Source organism: Hevea brasiliensis, chromosome 4, assembly GCF_030052815.1.
Source record: "Hevea brasiliensis isolate MT/VB/25A 57/8 chromosome 4, ASM3005281v1, whole genome shotgun sequence".
Taxonomy (NCBI): domain Eukaryota; kingdom Viridiplantae; phylum Streptophyta; class Magnoliopsida; order Malpighiales; family Euphorbiaceae; genus Hevea; species Hevea brasiliensis.
In genome coordinates, this window is record NC_079496.1 from 19,352,453 (window position 1) to 19,374,568 (window position 22,116).

Here is a 22,116-nt window from a genome sequence, read left to right on the forward strand (position 1 = left end):
AACCCAATTCCTGTCGATGACTACATGGAATTGAACCCTTCACCTAGATGTCGCTAAATATTTTTTCTATTCATATGTTTTCGCTCAAGGATTTAATTCGGCTTAAAATAATAAGAAAAGGAATATATAGTTTTAGGCTCTCAAATTTTATAATTTTATATATGAAATTCCTATCATCTTCTTGTGTTGATTCAGCCTTTCAATTTTTATTCTTTTGCAAATATTATCATTTTTAACATTAATTATAATCAGGGGTAGAATTAGGTGTTAGCTTGGGGGCCTTACCCGCTACAAAGGATTTTAAAATTAAAAATTTATACATATATTTTTAATATATTTTTTTTGAAAAATTATTGTTTCCTCCTCCCAAAAATTTTTGAAATTAAAAATTTACCTACAATATTTAGCCTTTTTTTTTTTTTGAAGAAAACTATTGTATGGTCCTTTAATATTTTTATTTCTATTTCAACCCCTACAATTTTATATAAAATTCATTCATATTTTTTTTATATTATTCAATTTTAATCTCTTAATATTTTATATTTTATATTAATATCTATATTTTTATATGTCCTCTCAATATTTATTTTTGGCCTTCAAAGATAAGCTTCTAGTTCCGCCCCTAATTATTACTATATTCAATATAAATAAATTTCATAAAATTTATAAATTAACATGTTTGGTTTATAAAAAAAAAATCATTCTATGTAATTTAATTATATTTAAACTACGTAATATCAAATTTAAAGTCTGCTCGACAATACTAATTATTTTAATAGTAATTGATTATTTTAATAGCCGTCAATTTTTTTACTAGTGACCCTAGTTGATGACACTACTTTAAAAAATGTTATCGAAAGGCTTTAGTAGAATTTTCAAATAATCTTTAAATTAGTAATGCTAGAAGTAATTGATTTGACAAATTACTTTGTGTAGCACACGAGACATTACTAAGAGAAGCAAAACCTAGTTTATTTTGGATTTGAGACATAACATGTATGTGGAATTTGATAAGGTTCATAAATTTATGTCAAAACCTATCCAGATCAAATACCATCTTATATCAGTCTTCTATTATAAATGATGAAGCAAGAGACTCACCTACCATTCAAAAACCAAATGGGTAGGAAAAAGAGTACAAGAAGAAAACAGGAAGTCATTACATTCCAAATTAGGATCATGGGTGTGATCAACAAATCATCTGATCAAGATACATTGCCAGAACTATTGATCAGGCAGTCAGTTTTCCTGCATATTAAAGTCAGTGACATCTACTGACTAATGTAAGTTGCAGTTATAAAGTTCATGCTCTGAAGGTCACTTGAAGAACTATCCAAATTCCATTGTCATAACCTGATCCAAGAGGCCCAAAAGCTTCAACTTGGACAACTATTGCTTTTGAATAATACCAAAAAAACAAGGATTACAACAAAAGCATCTCCTACTTCCATTCATCTTTGAACATGACAAAGAAAGCTAGTCAGCTATAGCATTGCCCTTGTAACTTGATCAAATTAAATTCTCATAAAAGTGAAATACTAATTAGTGAGTAAAATTATTTGTAAAGTTCAGCTTTAGGCCAAAACCTATTATAAACTCCTTATGTTTGGGGAAAATGTATGCTAAAACAATGAACTTTCTGCCCCATCCACATTAAATATAAATCCCGTCCATTTAGAAGCAGATTATTGAGAGAAAAGATACAAGTATATACACAAAGTTGCCTACAAAGACTACTACATACTTGCAATTTTATTTGGTTTGCAGATTACCCATCAATCAGAAACCTCCGAAGCATCTAAAGAGACGAATTCCTGCATGAAGTAATTAAGAAAGAATGGAGCCAAATCGTTAAACTCCATTGTTATCCACAAACTCAGATGCTAGAGAAGCCCTTCGAGTGGGAAATGGCCACCAACTACTAAACCCAAAACCGATGTGAGACTGTTTCTTTTTATTACATTTGTTTATCACTTTGTCAGCAATAATGGTGTAGTTTGAGCTGCTTATATCCCTGAAGAAGCAAAAATTATCACCACTAGCATCATATTTGTAGGCCTGCTGTGTACTTCCCACTCCACTGACCACCAAGTTGTTCTTTACAACCATCACACCTTGCGCACTCTGTAGATTTTTAAGAGAGCTGGTCCCAAATCCAAAATCAGCATCTTTTGATTTCTTCTCATTGAATCCCAGTGTGAGGTTTGTTACATAAAAGGAAGTGCCATTTCCTTGATCAAAAAAGTTAGAGTACATGTCCAAACTGAAGTCTTTTACTGACCTAAATGAATGAACAGAAGAGGTAAGTTTTCTGATAGAAACACTGTCATTAAAACTAATTGTCTGATTCACAATCTGCAAATTCCCATCCTCACCCATCTCCATTGAGTTGCTGTAACTGAAGTGTTGATTAAAACCAGTAGTTATCTTCCCAAAGGAGGACTTTACCCATCCATTTGAGGATATAGACCTCCGTGCTGTTGACAAGAATGTTCCATTCAAATCCTTGAAATTGGACACCAAAGAAAAAACAAGAGGCTTACTCTCATGTGTCAAGACCTTCCCTTCAGTTTTTGTGCTCTTATGGTCCAACCAAAGATGCAAATTTGCATCAATGTACCAAACATTCAAAGCATTGGTGACACTGAAACCAAACTCATGGGTCTTTCCATCCAATATAGTCCCTAAGAATGGAGTAATTTCAATATCATAAGACGGGAGATTGAATGAACCAATGCCAGTAATGGGTCTCCACAGGAGAGGATTGATCCCACCTGTATAAATAACAGTAAAAGGCCAAACTGCACCAACAACCGCTGCATCAAGACTAACCACAACCTCCCTAAAAGGACCATTTCCAGGGCTACCAGTAATATTATTCGCAATAATATACTCATTAGGATAATTTGAATACCAGAATTCATCATTCCCATGAAAAGAAACATAAACCTCCAATAAAGCCCTGTACACATTTTGAGGAATCTCAAATTCCTTCAACTCGGTATCAGTTGAATTCTCAATTTCAAACCACAACCCATCATTCAGTGGCAGATTTCTAGAAATGGGTAAGATCAAATCAGCGTTAGAACTGTGCGCAGCTTTCATATTATTTAACCCATCCTCATTATTGGTCAATTTCTCTTCAGCAGGATAAAAATAAAAAGTTAAATTCACATGGTAAACCCCAGTATATGTAGAATCAACAAGATTACCAAGATAAACAGCGAGTTCTTGGGTCTCACTCTTAACAAGCAACGAATGGTACCTTGTTATGTCCTTCTGCACGGACCAAAAAATTCCGGTTGCTCTTGGCTCCGCTGTGCAGCTTCTGAGAAGTTCTACACCACCTAACCAAACCCCAAAAATGCGATCAAATTGCCTTCCCTTACAAGTTGCATTCCATTCAAGGACAATCTTGGAGAAGTGATCAGATGGGCAATGCGAGGGACGGGTATAGTTTGCAAGAACGGGAGGTTTGCCATAGGTATAGCCAAAATCATGTTGGAGAACGGTGTATGCACAAGGTTTAACCTTGGGGACATTGATGGGTTTAGTTACTTCAAAGTAAACAGTTAGTGGTGTGTCATTGAGGGGTTTGGGAGCAAGAGTGGAGGAGGGTTCAGCAAGGAGATTTGATTTGAGGAGGTTGTTGGCCTTGTGAATGTTAGCTGTGGAGGGGACAGGGTGGAGGAGGAGGAAGAAGAGGAAAGAGAGGAGGAGGAGAGAGAAGAGAGAGGTAGCCATGAATGGTTGCTGTGCAGTTGCTTTTTGTTGGTTGTCTTTTGTTTGAGAGGAGACCCTAAAGTTGGAGTGAAAGACAATGCAAAATTTGCTAGCTGTTGGTGAAAATTATGATGGCTGTCATTTTTTTTTTAATCATTCATGGGCAAGGAAGTGAGAAGCAGAAAAAGGGAACACTTGTACCTGCAGATAAATGGCATTTTCTTGTTAACTAAAAAATTAAATTATTTTTTAAATTTTAACATTTTTATTAAAATCTAAAAATATTTATATAAATAATTAATTTAATATTATAATTAAATAATAAAATATTTTTCTTATATAAATTTTTTTGTTTGTTAAGTACTTTTGACAATGATAATTGCTAGATAATAATTTCTTGTGGAAGGGTGTTTATTGGAACCATCTCAGGTTAGACGATTATTCTTATAATACATTTCAAAATAATAATAATAATAATAATAATAATAATAATAAGCAATAAATACCTTATAAGTTTTTAGAAATAAACAAGTTGTTGTATATTTATAATTTAAGATTATAATATATATATATATATATATAATTTTTTTTCTAAAATCAGAATTATTAAATTAGGAAAAAATATGGTAGGATGCCTTAAGCCTACTCCGCTTTGCTACCCCTAGAAAATGGGGGATTTTCAGTCGTGTCTGGAGACTGGAGTAGAGCGTGGATTCCTTATTATTTGAGAGGATGAAATACCGTCTCTAAATGCATTGAATAATTGAAAGAAACATTCACTTCTCTTATTCGCTCGTGCCGGTGGCAGATAAGTCGAAGACTATTCTGGCTAGGAGGAGGAGTAGGAGGAGGAGGTAGGGGGTGTTCTGGTGTTCCGGTGGTGGAAAAGTCTGCTCCAACAGGAGGGTGAGGGGATTACGGTGGCAGAAAAGTCTGTTACTCTAGTTGGAAAGCAGAAATTTCCCAATTTCATTTTCTTTTCTTGCAAGTAAATTTTGTGCCTAAAAAATTTACCAAATTTGTGATATGTTGCAGCAAGTGATGAAGTAAAAGGACATTGAGGCTTTAGGCAAACAATATAAATGGATTCAGTAATTGTCCACATTACTTCACATTTTCAAATCTCATTATTGAAGTTGCCTTTTGATTTGATCTTATATGTCAGAAAAGGCAAGGCAAATTCCTTTTCTCACAACTTGAATATGGAGAAACAGAGAAAGCTCTGATTACTAAATGCGGCATACAATCTAAATCCACAATCCATTTATACACCGTTCTATGATATAATACACCAAAATAACAAACATATTGCTTAAGAAATGAAAGAATGGACATTAAGATTAAAGGACGCTCTTCTAGAGATTCAATTAAGAGACCTGTTTAGAACTGACAATTGACCAGAGTCTCCGTTCAACAAGAACACTTCTAGAGGAACATATGGAGAATCAAATGATGATCCAAACCTGTATGTTGGTTGAAGCAACTTACTACCCCTGGCACACTGAATTGTTAAAAGACGTGGTCCCGTTCTCATCTGCCAGACCTGCACGTATTGATCGATAAGTACAAACATATGCAGGTTCCTACATCAATCACACTCAAAAAGTTCCAAAGTGCAATGTAATGTCACATGGTATAGTTCTGAGTTTAGTTTGCGTATATTTTATAGAAATAAAAGGCCAATCTCCAGCTTGAAGGGTATTGACAATCAAGCAAACCCGACTCTTAGATGCGTAGAATATGTTTCAGCAACATTAGGGTTGTAAATGAACCAAGACAAGTTGAATATTGAATAACTCAAGTTTGACTCGTCAGATTTTTCACCAACTTTGAGCTCGACTCAAACTCAAATTTAAGACTTGAGCTTGACTCATTTAGATTTTACTAAGCTCGAGATTAGCTTAAACTTGGCTTACATTTAACTTGTTTATCAAGCTTAAAAACTCTGCTCGCATTTTGCTCATTTATCAAACTTGGAAACTCAACTTATATTTAGCTCATTTGTCAAGTTTGAAAGCTCAAACTCGATTCATCAAGCTTAATTACCAAAATCAATATATATACACATATAACAAAACAAAATTTAATATATTAATATTTAAATGAGTTGGCTCATGAACCTATAAACGAGTCGACTCACAAGCTTATAAGTAAGCATACCAACAAATAAGATACCCACAAAATCATCGAACCTAATTAAATTCACCAAAAACTATTTGTACCAGTCTCAAACCTAAATATTATTATTCAAATACTACCCACACCCGTTTATTAATTTATATAAAAATATATTTTTATTAATAACTTATATTTTAAACTTTTAATAATCCTATAAAAATTATTTAAATTCTATTTTATTTAAAATATAATACCTCAAAATTTATAAATGTTATTATAAAAATACACATACATATATATTTTACATTTAATTAATTATTTATATAAACGGAGTTCAAGTAACGAGTACCCAATGTATAAAATCCAAACCCGTCACGGGTAAGTAGACGTGGGCTCAGTCTTGTTTGGAATCAAGAACGAACCGTAAACAGCCTGGTCAAAACCAGAATCAAAACCGGTCAACACCTCCTAGGACTTAACCGGATCAAAACCGATGGGTACTAGGACTGGACCTGATTTGAGGTTTCCTGTAACCTTGACTAGGATCTGATTTGATCTGCCGATTCAGTCTGGTTCAAGCTAGCGTGAGCATTTATCAAAAAGATAAAAAAAAACAACAACAACAGCAGCAACAAATAGATAATCATGGCTCCATTGATCATGTGACAACATGGTGCTGAAAAATAAGATGATCAGTTGAGGCAAAATCAGACCTTGCAGTGAAAATACCATAAGAATAAATAACTAAATCCCTGTTCCAGAAACGTATCATATGCAGCACTGGCCAGTGGATGGATCCCTTCTAGGCATCACAAAGACTGGTTTAGGAGCCAACGTTATAAAGCAACTCATAGAAAATGAATGACAAGGCACATGGGACTTGTATCATTGTTTGAAGCATCAAATCCAAGGACAAAAACACAAACTCTAAAATGATCTCATGGGGAAGGATCGTCATTAGTGCTCTGCGCACCATGTTTCTTCCATAAGGTCATCATGATGCCCAAGGATGTGACGTGCATCCACATTGGCTGTGTGGCTGTGTGTATATTTGTGTATCTAAGAAGGCAAGAGAGTGCAGCTTTGATAGAGGGCTTTCATTTATGCATAAATAAAGGTTATTGTTTTTAATACAAAAACCATTTCAAAGGTAATTTCTCAAACAGCATTCCTCACCAAGTGAAATCTTTAAATTGTTAAAATATAAGAAAAGAACACCTCATCCACTAAGAGAGTGGAAATAACATTAAAAAAAAAGGAGGAATATACCTCAACGATTCCTTTCCTAGGCGCATGAATTGCTAGACAGAGGCAATAATCACTCTTTGATGGTTCATAATAAGAGGTGCTAGCCTCTACATTGTCCCTTTTCACAAGCATCTCCATAAAGAAACAGCAAGCATCACGATATCCCTGAGAAGGAAGTGTAGTCTAGTGTTAGAGCCTTAGAGGAGATTAACCAAACTAGAAAGATATTGAAATGTTATAAGTAACAAGAGGAAACCTTCCATAGTCGCACAACCACAAGTGCTTGAGTATCTAAGAGCAATATACGACCAAGTGAATCTGTTATCGCAGCCAATGTTCCACTTGGTGATAGCGTAAGCTTTTCACCTTTCCTTGGGTGATCCTTTAAACATGTCAAGGGAGAAGCTGCCACATATTATTGTGACAACAAATCGTTCAGTATGATTTTTGGACAGATGATACACAGATGATTTTAGAGACTGCTTTTTAAGCATATGTAATTTTACAACATAAGTACACACAGGCCATAGCAAAGAGCTCAGGATAAATGACATAATCTCACTTGCAAATTAACTAAGGCTCCATTTGTTTTGTGGAAGAGAACTTGTTTGTGGAAAATATTTTTGAGGAAAACATTTTCTGAGAAATAATTTATTTTCTATTATTTGATCACAACACGGAAATTCAATTGGAATAAATTGTTTATTGCAGCCACTAGACCAGAGATATTTGGTAGACTGTGTTTATTTGGTTTACTTATACGTGCTGTCCCTTTTAATAAGTTTGTGCAAGTTTAGAAAATGTTTTCTTTTTTCCAAACAAGGAAGTCATTTATTTTCCATCAAACAAATGGAGCCATGATGAAAACAAAACCAGCTAAATGCTATTTCAGTTAATGTGCACGTGCCCCTCCTCCTCCTCCTCCTCTTCCTCTTTTTTTCTCTATTCTCTACTCCATGCGAATACTAAAGATGAGCTTTACATTAATTAATTATACAAGACATAGGTATCTGAGCATAAATGAAACACAAGAAATTTAAGAAAACAAAAAGGCATCAGACAAAATTGGGTAGAAAACAATCAAGAAAGCTTGAATGAAAAATTACATCATTTGAAAAAGCAATCACGGATACAATGTCCGATCTAGGAACATTCTTACATTCAGTGTTGTTAAAGGTGCTGGGCGAGGCTAGGGGACCCTCTAGCGCCTTGCTTGGCACCGCCTCGCTTGGCGTCCGAGAGGTGGCCACCCAACGACAAAGGCAAAGGGCGTTGAGGCGATGACTTTTGAAAGGAACGGTAAGGTTTTTTTTTTTTCATTTTTTTAATTTTTTTAACCCAACTAAAATTAAAACCCTAGTTACCCTACCTCATTCTCTGTCACGCAGGCGAGAATGCAGCAGCTGTAGCTCTCCTTTCTCCCACAGCAGCTCCTCTCTCTTACAGTAGCTCTCTCAATCAGGTATGTCTTCCTCTCTCTCTCTCTCTCTCTCTCTCTCTCTCTCTCTCTCTTCTTCTTCTTCTTCTTCTTTCCTTTCTCTCTTCTCCTCTTGTTCTATTCCGCTCTTCCCTCATACAGCAGTATCATCCTTTTGCCCTTCTTCATTTTTTTTTTTTCTTTTTCTCTCCTCCTTCCTCTCTCTTCTTCAATTCTTCTATTCTACTATTTGGGTATTCTTCTATTATGCTATTTGGGTACTCTTCTATTCTGTTCAGTTTTTTTTTTTTATTTTAATTGTTTTGTCAGATTTGTTTCTTGTTAATTTATTGTTTAATTTATATGGATATTTGTGATATGCAATTTGTTAGATTAGGAATGTGAATCCATGATATGATTTTTTTTAGGCTAATATAATAACAATTTTATTTTAATTCCTGCCTAACCGTTTAGGCTACTTGCTAAAGATAACTTGTTTTTTATAAGAGTAATCTGTTGCAACAAACTTACTGTAACAAATAGCTAAGTATAGTTTCTGTGTGTTTATATCATCATGTAACCATAAATATCATTATTTGTACAGAAATACAGATCAGCTAAAGGTGTATAGGCCACTTTCTTCAGTTTTGTGATATGCATTTTGTTTGATTTATGAAGATAATTGAGTTGATGACTTGATGTGGTCTTCCTTGCAATTACTTTATACATTTCTTATTAGTGTCCTAGTTCCTCAATATATATCTTGATGTATGGGAACAATTTTGGGTTAATATGGTCAGCCTAGTTCATGGTGCAAATAATATGTTTTTTTTATTCTTTTTAATTTGCCTTTTACTTATGAAATCAGTTAAAAGTATATATATATAAAATCTAGGTAATTTAGGCTATGACGCCTTGTTTCAAAAAGGCTCTCGCGTTGCCTCTCACCTAAGGCCATAAGGTATCTTGATGCCTTTCACCTTGATAACACTGCTTACATTGCATATATATATAGAAGGAAGGAGAATACAAGTATAACTAATAGCATTTGAAGATGTTTTTCCCTAGTAATTACAAAAATTAGTCAACCAAACTTAGCATAACATTCTTGATTAAGAAAAAAATGAGCTTCCAATCATGGTTTTAAATCGCAATCGTGGCCATGTTCGTAGTCACAGTCGTGAGTAATAGAAACGGGCCTGTACAGCCATAACATAACAGTAACGGCTTGTTGCTATGCAAATTTTTTTGAAAATTTTGCAAAGTTTATGAAATGAATAAATATTCAAAAATATAATTAAAATTCAGATATATAACTAAATAATAAGCATAAATATATCAAATAAAGACATTAGATCCACCATTCTTATACATCATTAGTATTAATCAATTTTCAACCAAAATAACTAAGAAAATAGTAAATAACTAACCTTATTACTACCAAAATGAGTGTCTAGGATATTCTTAATTATCTTGACTTTGATCCTAAGACTAGGAGCTTTGATCATTAGCTTAGGTTGTAATCTTACTTACAATGTAATTAGGTTATTTAACTGACTATGTAATTAGGTTGTAAACTTACTTACTATTTAATTTAGAAAATCAATTTCAAGAGTTAGTTTAATAATTATTTATTTTTCTTAAATATCATCTTGCCAAAGTCCAAATTTATACTTAATAAATATTATTTAAGTTTAAAACTTTTTTTGATATTATTTTCTAATTATTTATGTATTTACCTAAAAATGATTCAAAAATAGCTAAAAATTAAAAAAAAAAAAAAAAAAAAAAAAAAAAACAATAACACACCCTTCAATCTCCTTTACTTCAAAACTACCTTAATTATTTGATGATCCATGCTCTTGAGCTAAAAAATTTGTAGAGAAATGAACGATTTCAATTGAGTTGGTTGTGGAGAAAATTGAGAAAAAATGGCTTAGTTACCTAGAGAGAATGAAAAGGTGTTAAAATGAATGAGCCAACATAGTTTTTTGCCCCAAAAAAAAAAGGCTCCCTTACTGTATTTCACATGAAATGAAAGAGGTAAAAAAAAAAAAAAGCCAAGAATTATTAGCTGGAAAAATAATGGCCATTGCATAACGGTCAATAACAGCCGTCACCTTTAAATAACGGCCGTAATGGCCTTTATAGCTACAAATTTAAAAATCCATAAAATAACGATGGTAACGGTAAGCCAAAAAACCTTTAAATAACGGCTGTTACGTGTTATTTAAAACTATGTTTTCAATAACCAAAAATAGTAATTCTTTAATGCTTGAATATTGCAAGAACTATTGACAAGTAAAACTGTGGTAAAGAAATGTGTCATTAAATGAGCATATCATTCGCAAATGTTTTCAATTTTATATTCAAAACATGTAGCATGAATCAGTGTTATCAAAGGCGAGCGAGGCGCCCAGGCGAGGCGCCAGGCGAGGCGAGGCGTCCCTCTGTCGCCTCGAACGCTGGCTCGGCTTGAGGAGGCGACGCCCGCCGAGAGGCGAGAGGCGACGCGGCGAGGCGACGCCTCTTCACAAAGAACGGTAAAGTGTTTTTTTTTAAATTAAAAATCGATAAATTTATCTGCACCGTCGGCCATTCCACCACCAAAGAGACCCTTTTCTTCTCAACCTCACGAAGACGACGCGACATGTACGCTCTCTCTCTCTGTTCTTCTTCTTCTTGTTCTTCTTCTTCTTCTTATTCTTGTTCTTCTTCTTCCGCTTCAATCTCTCACTATGTTACGTCCCTTTCTTTTTTTTTTTCTCCTCTCCGGTCTCCACCTCTGCTCGATCTCTCTCTCGGATCCTTTTTTTTTTCTTTCCCGCCGCTTGATCTCTCTCACGCCCTTTTTTTTTTTTTTTTCTCTCCTCTCCACTGCCGATCTCACGCTCTCCTCGCTCTACTGTTGATCTCACGCCGCACTCCTCTCTCGTTGATCTCACGCCCTTCTCGCCTGCTTTTTATTTTTCTTTTTTTTTTCTTTTTTTTCTCGTCCTCTCCTTATTTCTTTCCTACTCTGCTCCTTCCGATCTCACGCCCTCTGTTGATCTCACGTCCCTTCTCGCTCTGCTTTTTATTTTTTATTTTTTCTTTTTTTTTTCTCCTCTCCTTATTTCTTTCCTGCTCTGCTCCTTCTGATCTCACGTCCCTTTTTATTTTTTTTTCCTTCTCCTCCTTTTAATTAATTAGTTATTATTAATTATTTATTTATTTATTAATTTAATTATTTTATTTTTATTAATTAATTATTTAAATTTTATGAGTATTGGTGAATTTATTATTTTAATTTGTATTCTTATTTAATTAGTTGATTAATTAATATGGGTATTGTTGATTTGTTGGTATTTAGTTTAATTTTTATTTATTATTCTTGTTAATTTGATTAATTTTACTTTTTAATTAGACATTATTTATTAATTAATTAATTATTTTATATAGGTATTATTAATTTATTGTTAATTTAATTTTTTATCTTCTTATTATTGTTAATTAATTATTTAATTTATATGGGTATTGTTAATTTATTATTAATTAGTTTACCTTTTACTTGTTATTATTATTAATTAGTTTTAATTTGATTAATTTTACTTTTTTCTTTTTAATTAGATATTAGATGTTTATTTTATATGGATATTATTAATTTATTGTTAATTTGATTATTTTTCTTTTTGTTCTTAGTAAGTAATTGTGTAATTTATATGGACATTATTACTTTGTTGTTAATTAGTTTACTTTTTACTTCTTATTATTGTTAATTAGTTGTTAGATTAATTAGTTTTACTTTTGTCTTGTTAATTAGACATTAGTTGTTTATTTTATATGGTATTATTAATTTATTATTAATTTGATGATTTTACTTTTTGTTCTTATTAATTAATTGTTTAATTTAAATATATATATATATATAATTTAAACAATTAAGGTTATGGCGCCTCGCTTCAAAAAGGCCCTCGCCTCGCCTCTCGCCTCTCGCCTAAGGCAATAGAATGCTCTATCGCCTTAGTGTCGCCTTTCGCCTTGATAACACTGGCATGAATATCATAATACATCCAGAAAAACAATTGCAATGAATAAAATAGAAACAAACTAAATTCACCTTTCGCAAATGACTGAGGCTTTGCTTCTGACTTTTTGGTTGATGTTTGCTCACTTCGCCATATCATTTTGGAGAAAGAAGCTATTGTTGAGAATGTAGCAGGCACAACTTTTGAAAGAATAGCTCCCACAAGAGACTTGCTTCTGTTTTCTGAAAGTCTTTCAAAAGATTGAAATTAAATTTGGTCAACATGATACAATTACAAAGAAGTTATGAGCAAAGAGCAGTAATAGTGCTAAATCAGCAATGAACTACAGACCTGTAAGCTGAAATTACAGCGTCTTCTCCAATAGTGATTCCACAATAGTATTGTTGACTTGACTGTCCAACAATAAAAGCAGCTGAATTCAAATACCAGAAATGATGGATAAATCACCAGCGGCATTACTATTTAGGAAGAAAAGGGAAGAATAGAGGACATAGAACCACAAAATGGACAAAATTAAAAAAATAAAAAAAAAAGTTTTCATAACACTAAAAATAATGGCACCAATAGAGAAAGGGAGCACTTTTGCTAATTCAAATCCAAGTATTGTCTCAAAGGGGAAAACTTTTAGAGAGAACATTACTGTTAATTATTACACATGGACACATTGTAAGAACATAAGTTCTCACCTGGATCTCCATAAGTGGAGGGGGCATTATGCCGGTGATAGCTGCATCAGCACACGACCCATATTTGTTAACATTCCACAACTGGTAAGGCAATCTCTTGTGTGTATTTTCTAAAGCATCTGAATCTCTCTTCTTGGGCTTTTCATCCCAAAACTGAGAATGAGTTTCTTGAAACCATTCTTGCAGCATATTCTACGTCCAGCAAGAAAAGAAATGTCAAAAATACTTTTTTACTATCTTACAATATATGTCCCGTTTAGAAAGCCAGTTCAGCATTCTAATTGTGAAGCGTAATTGATTATCATAGGCTTAGGTATCTAACTATCAGATATGAATATTATCTCATCCTCTCTAATGACAATTCTCAATACCTGAATATCAGAGCCATCGAAACGAGCAATTACACCACGACTAACAATAGAAATCTCCTCTGAGGATGATGTTTGATGGGTCAAATCTTTCTTAGTTCCACGGAGTCTTATTTTCAGAATGCGCCCAGGATACACCATCTGCAGAAGAAATAAAATAACGATTCTTCTGAAAAAGCTATTCAAATTTAACTTAAAATCGTGAAAAGCTAACCAAACAACTTACTAACCTGTCTATGAACCAACTGGCCTTCCAAAGAATAAACCAAGAAATACCCACAAGAGGTGCCCACCGCAATCACGCGAATCTCGTCAAAGACCAACCACTCCAGAGCCGTGATGGACTCGGACTCTATGGGAGATAACTCGGGTCGGATCTTGAGGCGGGGCCCATCGCCCCAACCCGTAATTAAGATGAGAGATCGATTTGCGAGGGCAAGGGAATGGGTGTCAAGAGCGCAGAGAAGGTTAGGGTTTTCGACCAACCACCTTTCTTTTCCTGCACCAAGGTCGCCCAGCTCCGGGCAAGCTACGCAGCCTAGCTCCGTCGTATGACTCCGCTTCGACGACATCGTTTTCTTGTCTCGTAAAGTTCTTGCAGTTTCCTGCTTCACTGCAAAGAGGAATGAATCTATTCTCTGATCACTGCAAAAACTTCGAAAGCTGTTGAAACGCACCGTTTTTCCCGTGTTAAAACTGGTCAAAAAGGAACGACGTCGCTTGGCGGTTTGGTGAAACTATGTGTCTCACTGTAGCAAGAATTTAGTTCAGTAATACGGTGCGTATTGCTTGTCTTGATCTCTGTTTAGCCAATTGGCTGTTATGAAGAATGTTGGAGCTCTGGATCGAGAAGCACGTTGAAACGCACCGTTTTTCTTCTTTTTAAAACTGGTCAAAAAGGAACGACGTCGCTTGGCGATTTGGTGATACTATGCGTTTCATGGGAGCAAGAATTTAATTAAGTAATACGGTGCGTATTGCTCGTCTTTATCTTTGTTTCGCTTAGGCTGTGCACTGCTTAGGCTTTGCACTGCTCGATTTGCTAAACTAAATTGATAAAGTCAAATTTAACAGTATTTAAATTAAAATTAATAAATTAAATTATAAAATTAAATATCTTCAGTTTTTAAATTAAGTGGGTTGAGTTCGATTTTTAAGATTTTACTTCTTTAATACTTTTTAGGTTTTTATAATTTAATTCTTATTAAACCTTTAGCATATAAATATTATTATAAACTAATTAAAAAAATAAATATTAATTCAAAATTTTTTATTTAGTAAAAATATATAAATAAGAATTAAAAATAAATTAAGTTATTCAAGCGTGTCTTTAATACACACACACATTTAGCTTGGGTTTGGTTTGGGTTAAACTTTTATTATGTTTATCTAAAATTTAAATCAAAAATTCAGTTTATAATTATTTTTAAATTATAACCAACATTTAAATATATAAAATCATTAATTTTGATTTTAATTCATTCGGATTGATCAGATTTTTAAGTTTAGTGGTTTCTTTGTACAACTTTAGTTTAGCCAATTAAGTGTCACGAAGAATGTTGGAGCTCTAGATCGAGGAGCAACAAGTGGAAGAACAGTTGAGCAGCTGTTTAGTTATTGAGTTGTTAGGATTACGTGTACATGTGGATTCATCATTGTATAAATAATCTTGCTTCTATAACAAGAAGTTGTGGAATTGGTTAATGAATGAAATTCTCTCTCTAGATTCAAGTTATGTTCTTTCTTCTTTGTAATTTTTCTTTTATGTTTCTTCCTTTTCTAGTTCAATATTTCTTTCAGTTTGTATCAATTAATATCAAAGTCATCTATTGTGCCTTGCAATTACAATCATGCAACGTAGGTGGTGACCTTGGAATAGTAATGTTTTCCCAATGCTAAATTAAATTAGTGCAAAGCAACTTGCATGGACATAGGACTATGAAGCACGGTGAAATGTTATGATCTCATTACAAGATAACTTATTTCATAGAATTTCAATGTGAGAATGGATACACTTAGACTCTCCAACCCGAGAAGAAAAATCATTAGACTAAAAGCACAATCTAAGTCAAGAAATGCACTATAGGTCCCAATAGGGCAAATCCATAATCTCCTTTGGGGGAAAGTGATGCACATGAATACCCATAGAAGAATCCACTGCTATGTTAGTCAACTTGTCTGCAACTTGATTAGCCTCTTTATAGCAGTGATATAGATGCAACTTGTTTGCAATTTAAGGCTCTTAAATTGGGTAATGATACATTTGTATCATATAGATATTTTAAGGTATTTTTGTATTGCATTGCATTTATTAGCATTTAGGTAGTTAATTATATACATTTTACTGAGATTCATTAGTTTTTGTTAGTTTTATTAATATCTGCTTCATTTCGTATTTACTATATCTTTTCAGGTATTTTAATAAAGAACAAAGGCATAGAAGTCTATTGAGCAGGTCTAGAAGTTAGGAAAAGAAAGGGAGTCTGCTGCACAATATTACACGGGTCGTGTAATCATGGAATAGGACCCGTGTAACCTTCTGGCCATCAAAACCTGAAGAACCAAGGAAGGACCTCAGTACATGGGCCATGTGAATTGCCCCATGCAACTTGTTCGCCTTCGTGTAACTTATTGTCCTCCATCAAATACAAAGTATAAAGTAGTTCAGAGGATTACACGAGTCAGGGCCGTGTAGTGCCACACGGGGCATGTACCTTGCACCAGACAAACTTCTATTTCGACTTGAATTCTCCTGCACTTATTTTGAACAAACTTCCAAGGCTTTTGGGACTTTAAAATAAGACTTTTAGGCACCTGATATAAATACTAAAATACTGAAACACGCATAAGGGCACGAAGAGTTCACCTTAAGCAATTTGGAGATAATCTGCATCAAAGCTCCAGAAGAAGTACTCTCAGCCCAAATTTTAAAAGTTCGAGTGTAACGCCCTCACTTTAAGTAGTTTGTACATTCTACTGTTCCAATGACTAACGTCTATTCAGATAATCAGAATGTCTGGAACTACACTTAAACTAAAGTGGGGAGACATAAATTGATTAAATAAAGACCAAGTAAAACTAAGGAAAAATAAAAGAAATAAAATGCCAATAGGTTAAAGGAGCTGAGGTCCCGGCGATGGGTAACCCTAATAGGAAATGACTGTGAAGACAGTTGCCAACCCCAGAATCATGGGAAAACCCTGTGAGATCAATATTTGGGACTTAATTGAAAGATTTATGAGGTTTAAATGACAATAAAAATGTCAAAAAAATACCAAGAAAATACAAAAAAATTTAGTTAATCAGTACAGACAATTAGAACTCGATGAACATAATGAAGGGCATTTTGGTCATTTTACCCTCAGTGTTGAATCTTGACCTAAATGTCAATCAAAATGAGAGAGAATAAAATATTAAAAATAAATTAAAATCATGAATTGCATTATGGAAAAGAGAAAATAAACAAAAGAAAATTTAAAAGTATTTATGACCTAAGCATGATGTCATAATGACATCATTAAAATTTATATCTAATAGAAATTAGACAACCACATATAAATAGAGATAAATTAATTTAATTAGCCAAAAAGCTCATCATCTTCTTCATTTTTCCTTGTTGGCCGAACCCTTCCCTTAGAGTGCTCCACCATTTTTCAAGCTTTCAAGCTTGAATTTCTCCCCATTATCACACCAAAACCTATATTTGTCTTCACAAAAACTTACTCCTACACCTTGAGAAAGCCTTAAGCAACCAAAAATTGAATAAAAATTGAAGTTCTAGCAAGTTCAAGTTGATCACAAGTGAGGTTAGTGCGCTATATAAGCTCCCTTCTTCTTTAAGCATTGTAAGCATGTTAAACTAAGTTGAAATTTCATGAAATTAAAAAGAATACCATGAGTAAATGGAACCCTAAATTTTGATAGCCATAGGAGTGATAGGAGTTTGATTAATTAATGAACATAATTGTGTTTACTAGTGTTGATTAACAAGTAGATATGAGTAGCATGTTTATTTACATGTGTTATGCATGAGTTGAGAAATTGAAGTTAGGGTTTGGACCTAAAGTTTGGGGGTTTTATGAATTGATGCCAAATTGACATTGTTGAGACCATTTATTGACTATCTGAAGTGCAATGAATGTGATTGAAGTTTAGTAGTTGGGTGGAATTAAGATTGGAAGTGTTAAATTTCTGTGCAGAAATTCTGGACCAATGAGTCTAGCAGAGTTACGTAGCCATAAGTAGAGCCACATTGCTCCAATTGGTATGAGGCCAATTGGAGATGAAACTAGGGACATAAAGCCACATTTTTCATGGAGAGACCATGCCCAAAAACTGAACCTAATATGACCTAAAATTGGCTTGAATCTGAGTAACTATATGCTAGACCTGGAAAAATGACTATATAAACAATAAATGTTCAAATGGCCATAACTTATTCTAGGAAAGTCAGAATGACTTGATTCTTAAACTAATGGAAAGGTTAGACATAGGAGCACATTTTTCTTGAAGAACATAGAGTCTAGTTTTAACTTTAACCCAACCAATTTGCTAGACCAATTTTGGTTAACAATTTTTACCAAAATCAAACTGACCTGAAATTCTGGACTTGTACCTACCTGACCAGTTTTGGCAAAAATGCCATAACTTAGTTCACAAAACTATAAATATAGTGAAACCAAAGCCAAAATCTCTACAAGACTTTGATGTTTTGACCAAAACCCAAAACCTAATGGAACTTGGCCAAATTGTTAGAAGAAGTTAGCCACCCAAATTCTAAAATTGAACTACATAGCCACTTGACCCCAGAATAGTATTTAGATGATATCTCCCACTAGGAAACTCCAATTGGGATGAGCTAAATTGTTCTGAAAACCTAAGAAATAGGACTTCAACTTTAATTTAGGAACTTTTCTCAAATTTTGAGTGTAAGAACCCTAAAATGAAAATCAAAGACACTGACCTAAACTTGAAATCCTGAAAGTATATGGTTATGAGTCCAGTTAAGTTAACTAGCCATAATTCACCCTATATAACCTGAAAAATTATGATTCTTAAACTTGAGTGACCTTAAGACATAGAAGAACAACTCATATGAAGGTCATTAGGCATAAATATGACTGTAACATGTCCAAATGGTTAGACAAAGTTAGGATTCTAGAGTCTGCCTGGTTCTTGAACCATAAAGGGTCAATGAACCAATTTTGGTAATTTGATCATAACTTGAGTTCTAAAACTCTAAATGACATGATTCAAAAAGAAGAACAAAGATAAGATATAGAGGAACAACTTTCATGAAGGAAGTGTGACCAAACAGTGGCCACATCTTGACCAATTTGCTAAGTAAAATTAAGACACTAAATCTGGACATTGAGAAAGGTTCATCATATGATATGGAATTAACTAAAATGATTTTCTACACATAAAAGTGACATGAATATGTATGTGGGACCTATATTTCCATTACAAATGAAATGAATGGTACTAATGAATAGTATTAATGAATAGTAACCCTAAATAGTGCACAAAATAATATAATGATACTAAATTGCCCAATGTATACCTAGACTTATTTATATAGCTTGCATCGATTGGTATACCAATTAGAGACTACAAATTACAGTACTACCCATATGAATGATCATTGATAGACAATATCTGTCTGATATGATTATTCTTTGGCTTTATACCTGCCCATTGGTCATTATGCCTGATATGATTTCTGGCTTTATGCCTGCCCGCTGGCCTTGTGCCTGACATGACAGATGTATACATAATAGATATACGAATGTCTAACTAGTTTACTCTCATGTATCCAGTCTTTATAGTCTGTTATAGGTTACTTGGGCACTGATATGAATTTAATAAGCCTGAATATGAGATAAATGAATAGAAAAAATCTTGATAAATTTATTTGCTCCCAAAGTTCAACAAACATGTAATTGGCTCAAAATTTATGAAATTTTACATGGAATATTTATCTTCAATTATTTAGCTTTTTTTTTTTTTACTCCTATTTATGCATGACTAAGCAATTCACTTAGCGCGTTGGTTTTACCATGCGTAGATACTGGAGACCAGCAGTAGCAATAGCAGCAGTAGTTGCCTACATAGTGTTGACCCCGTGTAGCTCAAAATGAGCATTAATTTTGATGATAACAAAATTCAACTAGAATCTATCTAACTCAATTTTAAGTGATGTGTAGATTCCTTCTCCTATTCATGAAGAAACCTTGAAGTTGCATCTAAGGAGGAAGGGCACTCAAATGCATTCTAAAGATAAGTCCAAGTTGAGAAAGAACAAGATTATGAAAGCTAAGACTCGAAGTGAAGGTATGAAAGTCATAGAGTAAGGAATTGAGTTTTAGGACTTGTGTAAAAAGAATAGATAAAAGTTTTAGTCAATTGGAGCTCAAAAATCTTTCTTTTAATTACTTTATAAAAGTTCCTTTCATCATAACCTTGAATATTTATACTGGAATATATATATATATATATATATATATATATATATATATATATATATATATATATTTCTCTTAAGGTCTAAATTAGATTTTTAAAGATTACAATTTGAAACAGACATCTGGTAAATTAGTTTGCTAACTTGTTTGCTAAAATATTAGTTTGCTAATGTTTTTTGCTGAAATTATAGTTTGCTAACTAGTTTGCTACTGTTGCCAAAAATTTCATTAGTTTGCTAAATGATCAGAGTTACTCTACTTCGTGCAAAAAGATTAAATAACAGCTATTTTGCCTAGAACAGAGTGTGTAACATTCCAAAAAGGTTTTAAACAGTCTAAAATGATTTGAGACTATAAATACACTTTCTTTACTTCATTTTACACTTAATGACAGCCTACAATTGCACTCCAATCTTGATTTTTCATTTATTGCCTTCATTCAGGAGCTTTAAAGTGTTTGAGCTACCATTAGCAAATCAACTCATCTCTTCTTTATAGTTTGATTTGTATTGTGTGAGAGTGAGTGTTAAAACATTAAATTGCATTTAAGAGAGGTTGTACAAGCACCTATTGAAGCTTGTGAGTATGAGTGCTTGAGATAGCACTTGTTAAGGGTTCAAGCTACCTTGATAAAAGCTTGTTGTTGAAGAATTTGTAAAGGGCTTTTGGTCTCTTACCTTTAAAAGAGCAAATAGTTGAGAGAAGACTCAAAGGGAGTTCTTTGAGAGTGGATGTAGGCTAGTTAAGCTGAACCACTATAAAAATCATTGTGTTTGATTTCTCTAACCTTAATCTCTTTACTTTTTTATAATTTAATATCTATGCATGATATTGAATGTTGATTGAATAGATTAAGTTGATATACTTGAAGATATATTAAGTAGGTTGAGAAATTAGTTGAATATTTTGTGATGCATATTATGTAAAAAATTGCTATAAATATTGATTGAGGCTTGAATTGCAAATTAGGGACCCATTCTTGAAACACATATCACTTTCACTATATATAGGAGCACCTAGTTAAACAAAGCCACAATTTTTCATTAGGCTACAAGCAAGGGCCGAAAAATTGTTTAATTCCACTTCACTCCCCTCTTGGACTATTTTGGGACAACAAATTGGTATCAGAGCTTGTCTCTCTTGCCTAAGGTGTCACAACCTTGGAGTGATCCCTAATGGCTGGTTCATCTAGCAACACTACTGGTATACTTGCACCACTAGCTGAAGGCTACTCAATTACTAGACCACCACTTTTTAATGGCACAAATTATTCATTTTGGAAAGTTAGAATGAGAAATTTCATACAATCCATGGATATTGATGCATGGAGAATTATTAAAAATGGTCCATATGTTCCACAAAAAGATAGTGCAGGAAACACCAAAGTTCCTAAAATTGAAGATCAATATGATGACAATGATTGGAAGAAAATTTCTGTAAATGCTAAAGCTATTAATATTTTGCATTGTTCACTTAACCTTAATGAATACTATCGTGTTTCAGGATGTCAAACTGCTAAGAAAATTTGGGATAAGCTTGAGGTCACTTATGAAGGAACGGATATTGTTAAGGAATCTAAAGCAAACCTCCTTATCCGAGATTATGAGCTATTTGAGATAAAACTAGGTGAATCAATTGCAGATACGAGTAAAAGGTTTACGGATCTTGTCAATCTCCTCAAAGCACTTGGTAAAAGATTTGAGGAAGCCGAACTTGTGAAGAAAATCCTTAGATCACTTCCAAAGTCTTGGGAAGCAAAGACTATAGTTATCCAAGATACCAAGGATTTTAGAATATTCACCTATGATGAGCTTATTGGATCTCTTATTGCACATGAGATGGTATATAAGAAAGATGAAGTTGAAAATGAGCAAAAAAAAAGAAAAACATTGCTCTCAAGTCCAATAAGGATGAAGAGAAGAAGAAAGGGGTTGTACTCAAAGTTGACTCAAGTGACAACTCAAGTGCTTCAAGTGATGATGATGATGAAATGGCTATGCTTGCAAGAAAATTCAAAAGAGCTTTCAAGAAAGGAGGAAGTAAATATAAGAAATTCTTGAAAAA

At 33.5% G+C, this 22,116-nt stretch overlaps 2 protein-coding genes across 2 annotated transcripts; both read right to left on the minus strand.

Moving 5' to 3' along the window:
- Window positions 1-1,620: 1,620 nt before the first annotated feature.
- Window positions 1,621-3,865, minus strand: LOC110659862 (peptide-N4-(N-acetyl-beta-glucosaminyl)asparagine amidase A). Its single transcript, XM_021817926.2, has one exon. The coding sequence runs from the start codon at window positions 3,742-3,744 to the stop codon at window positions 1,852-1,854; it is 1,893 nt and encodes a 630-aa protein (XP_021673618.2). The 5' UTR covers window positions 3,745-3,865; the 3' UTR covers window positions 1,621-1,851.
- A 1,061-nt stretch (window positions 3,866-4,926) lies between these two features.
- Window positions 4,927-14,252, minus strand: LOC110659863 (uncharacterized). Its single transcript, XM_021817927.2, has 8 exons — window positions 13,819-14,252; window positions 13,592-13,729; window positions 13,221-13,412; window positions 12,865-12,926; window positions 12,606-12,763; window positions 7,346-7,494; window positions 7,111-7,254; window positions 4,927-5,266 (listed from the first exon to the last, which is right to left on the minus strand). Exons 1-8 carry the CDS (start codon window positions 14,158-14,160, stop codon window positions 5,087-5,089), a joined length of 1,365 nt encoding a protein of 454 aa, XP_021673619.2. The 5' UTR covers window positions 14,161-14,252; the 3' UTR covers window positions 4,927-5,086.
- Window positions 14,253-22,116: the final 7,864 nt, after the last annotated feature.

Bases quoted from the DNA above. Each gene is read 5' to 3' on its own strand.
- LOC110659863 (XM_021817927.2), bottom strand. From the start codon at position 14,160: ATGTCGTCGAAGCGGAGTCATACGACGGAGCTAGGCTGCGTAGCTTGC. The intron at 13,413-13,591 runs GTATTGAGAATT...TGCTGGACGTAG, and splicing joins TCGATGGCTCTGATATTCAG to AATATGCTGCAAGAATGGTT. The intron at 12,764-12,864 runs GTCTGTAGTTCA...ATCTTTTGAAAG, and splicing joins GCTGTAATTTCAGCTTACAG to ACTTTCAGAAAACAGAAGCA.
- LOC110659862 (XM_021817926.2), bottom strand. From the start codon at position 3,744: ATGGCTACCTCTCTCTTCTCTCTCCTCCTCCTCTCTTTCCTCTTCTTC.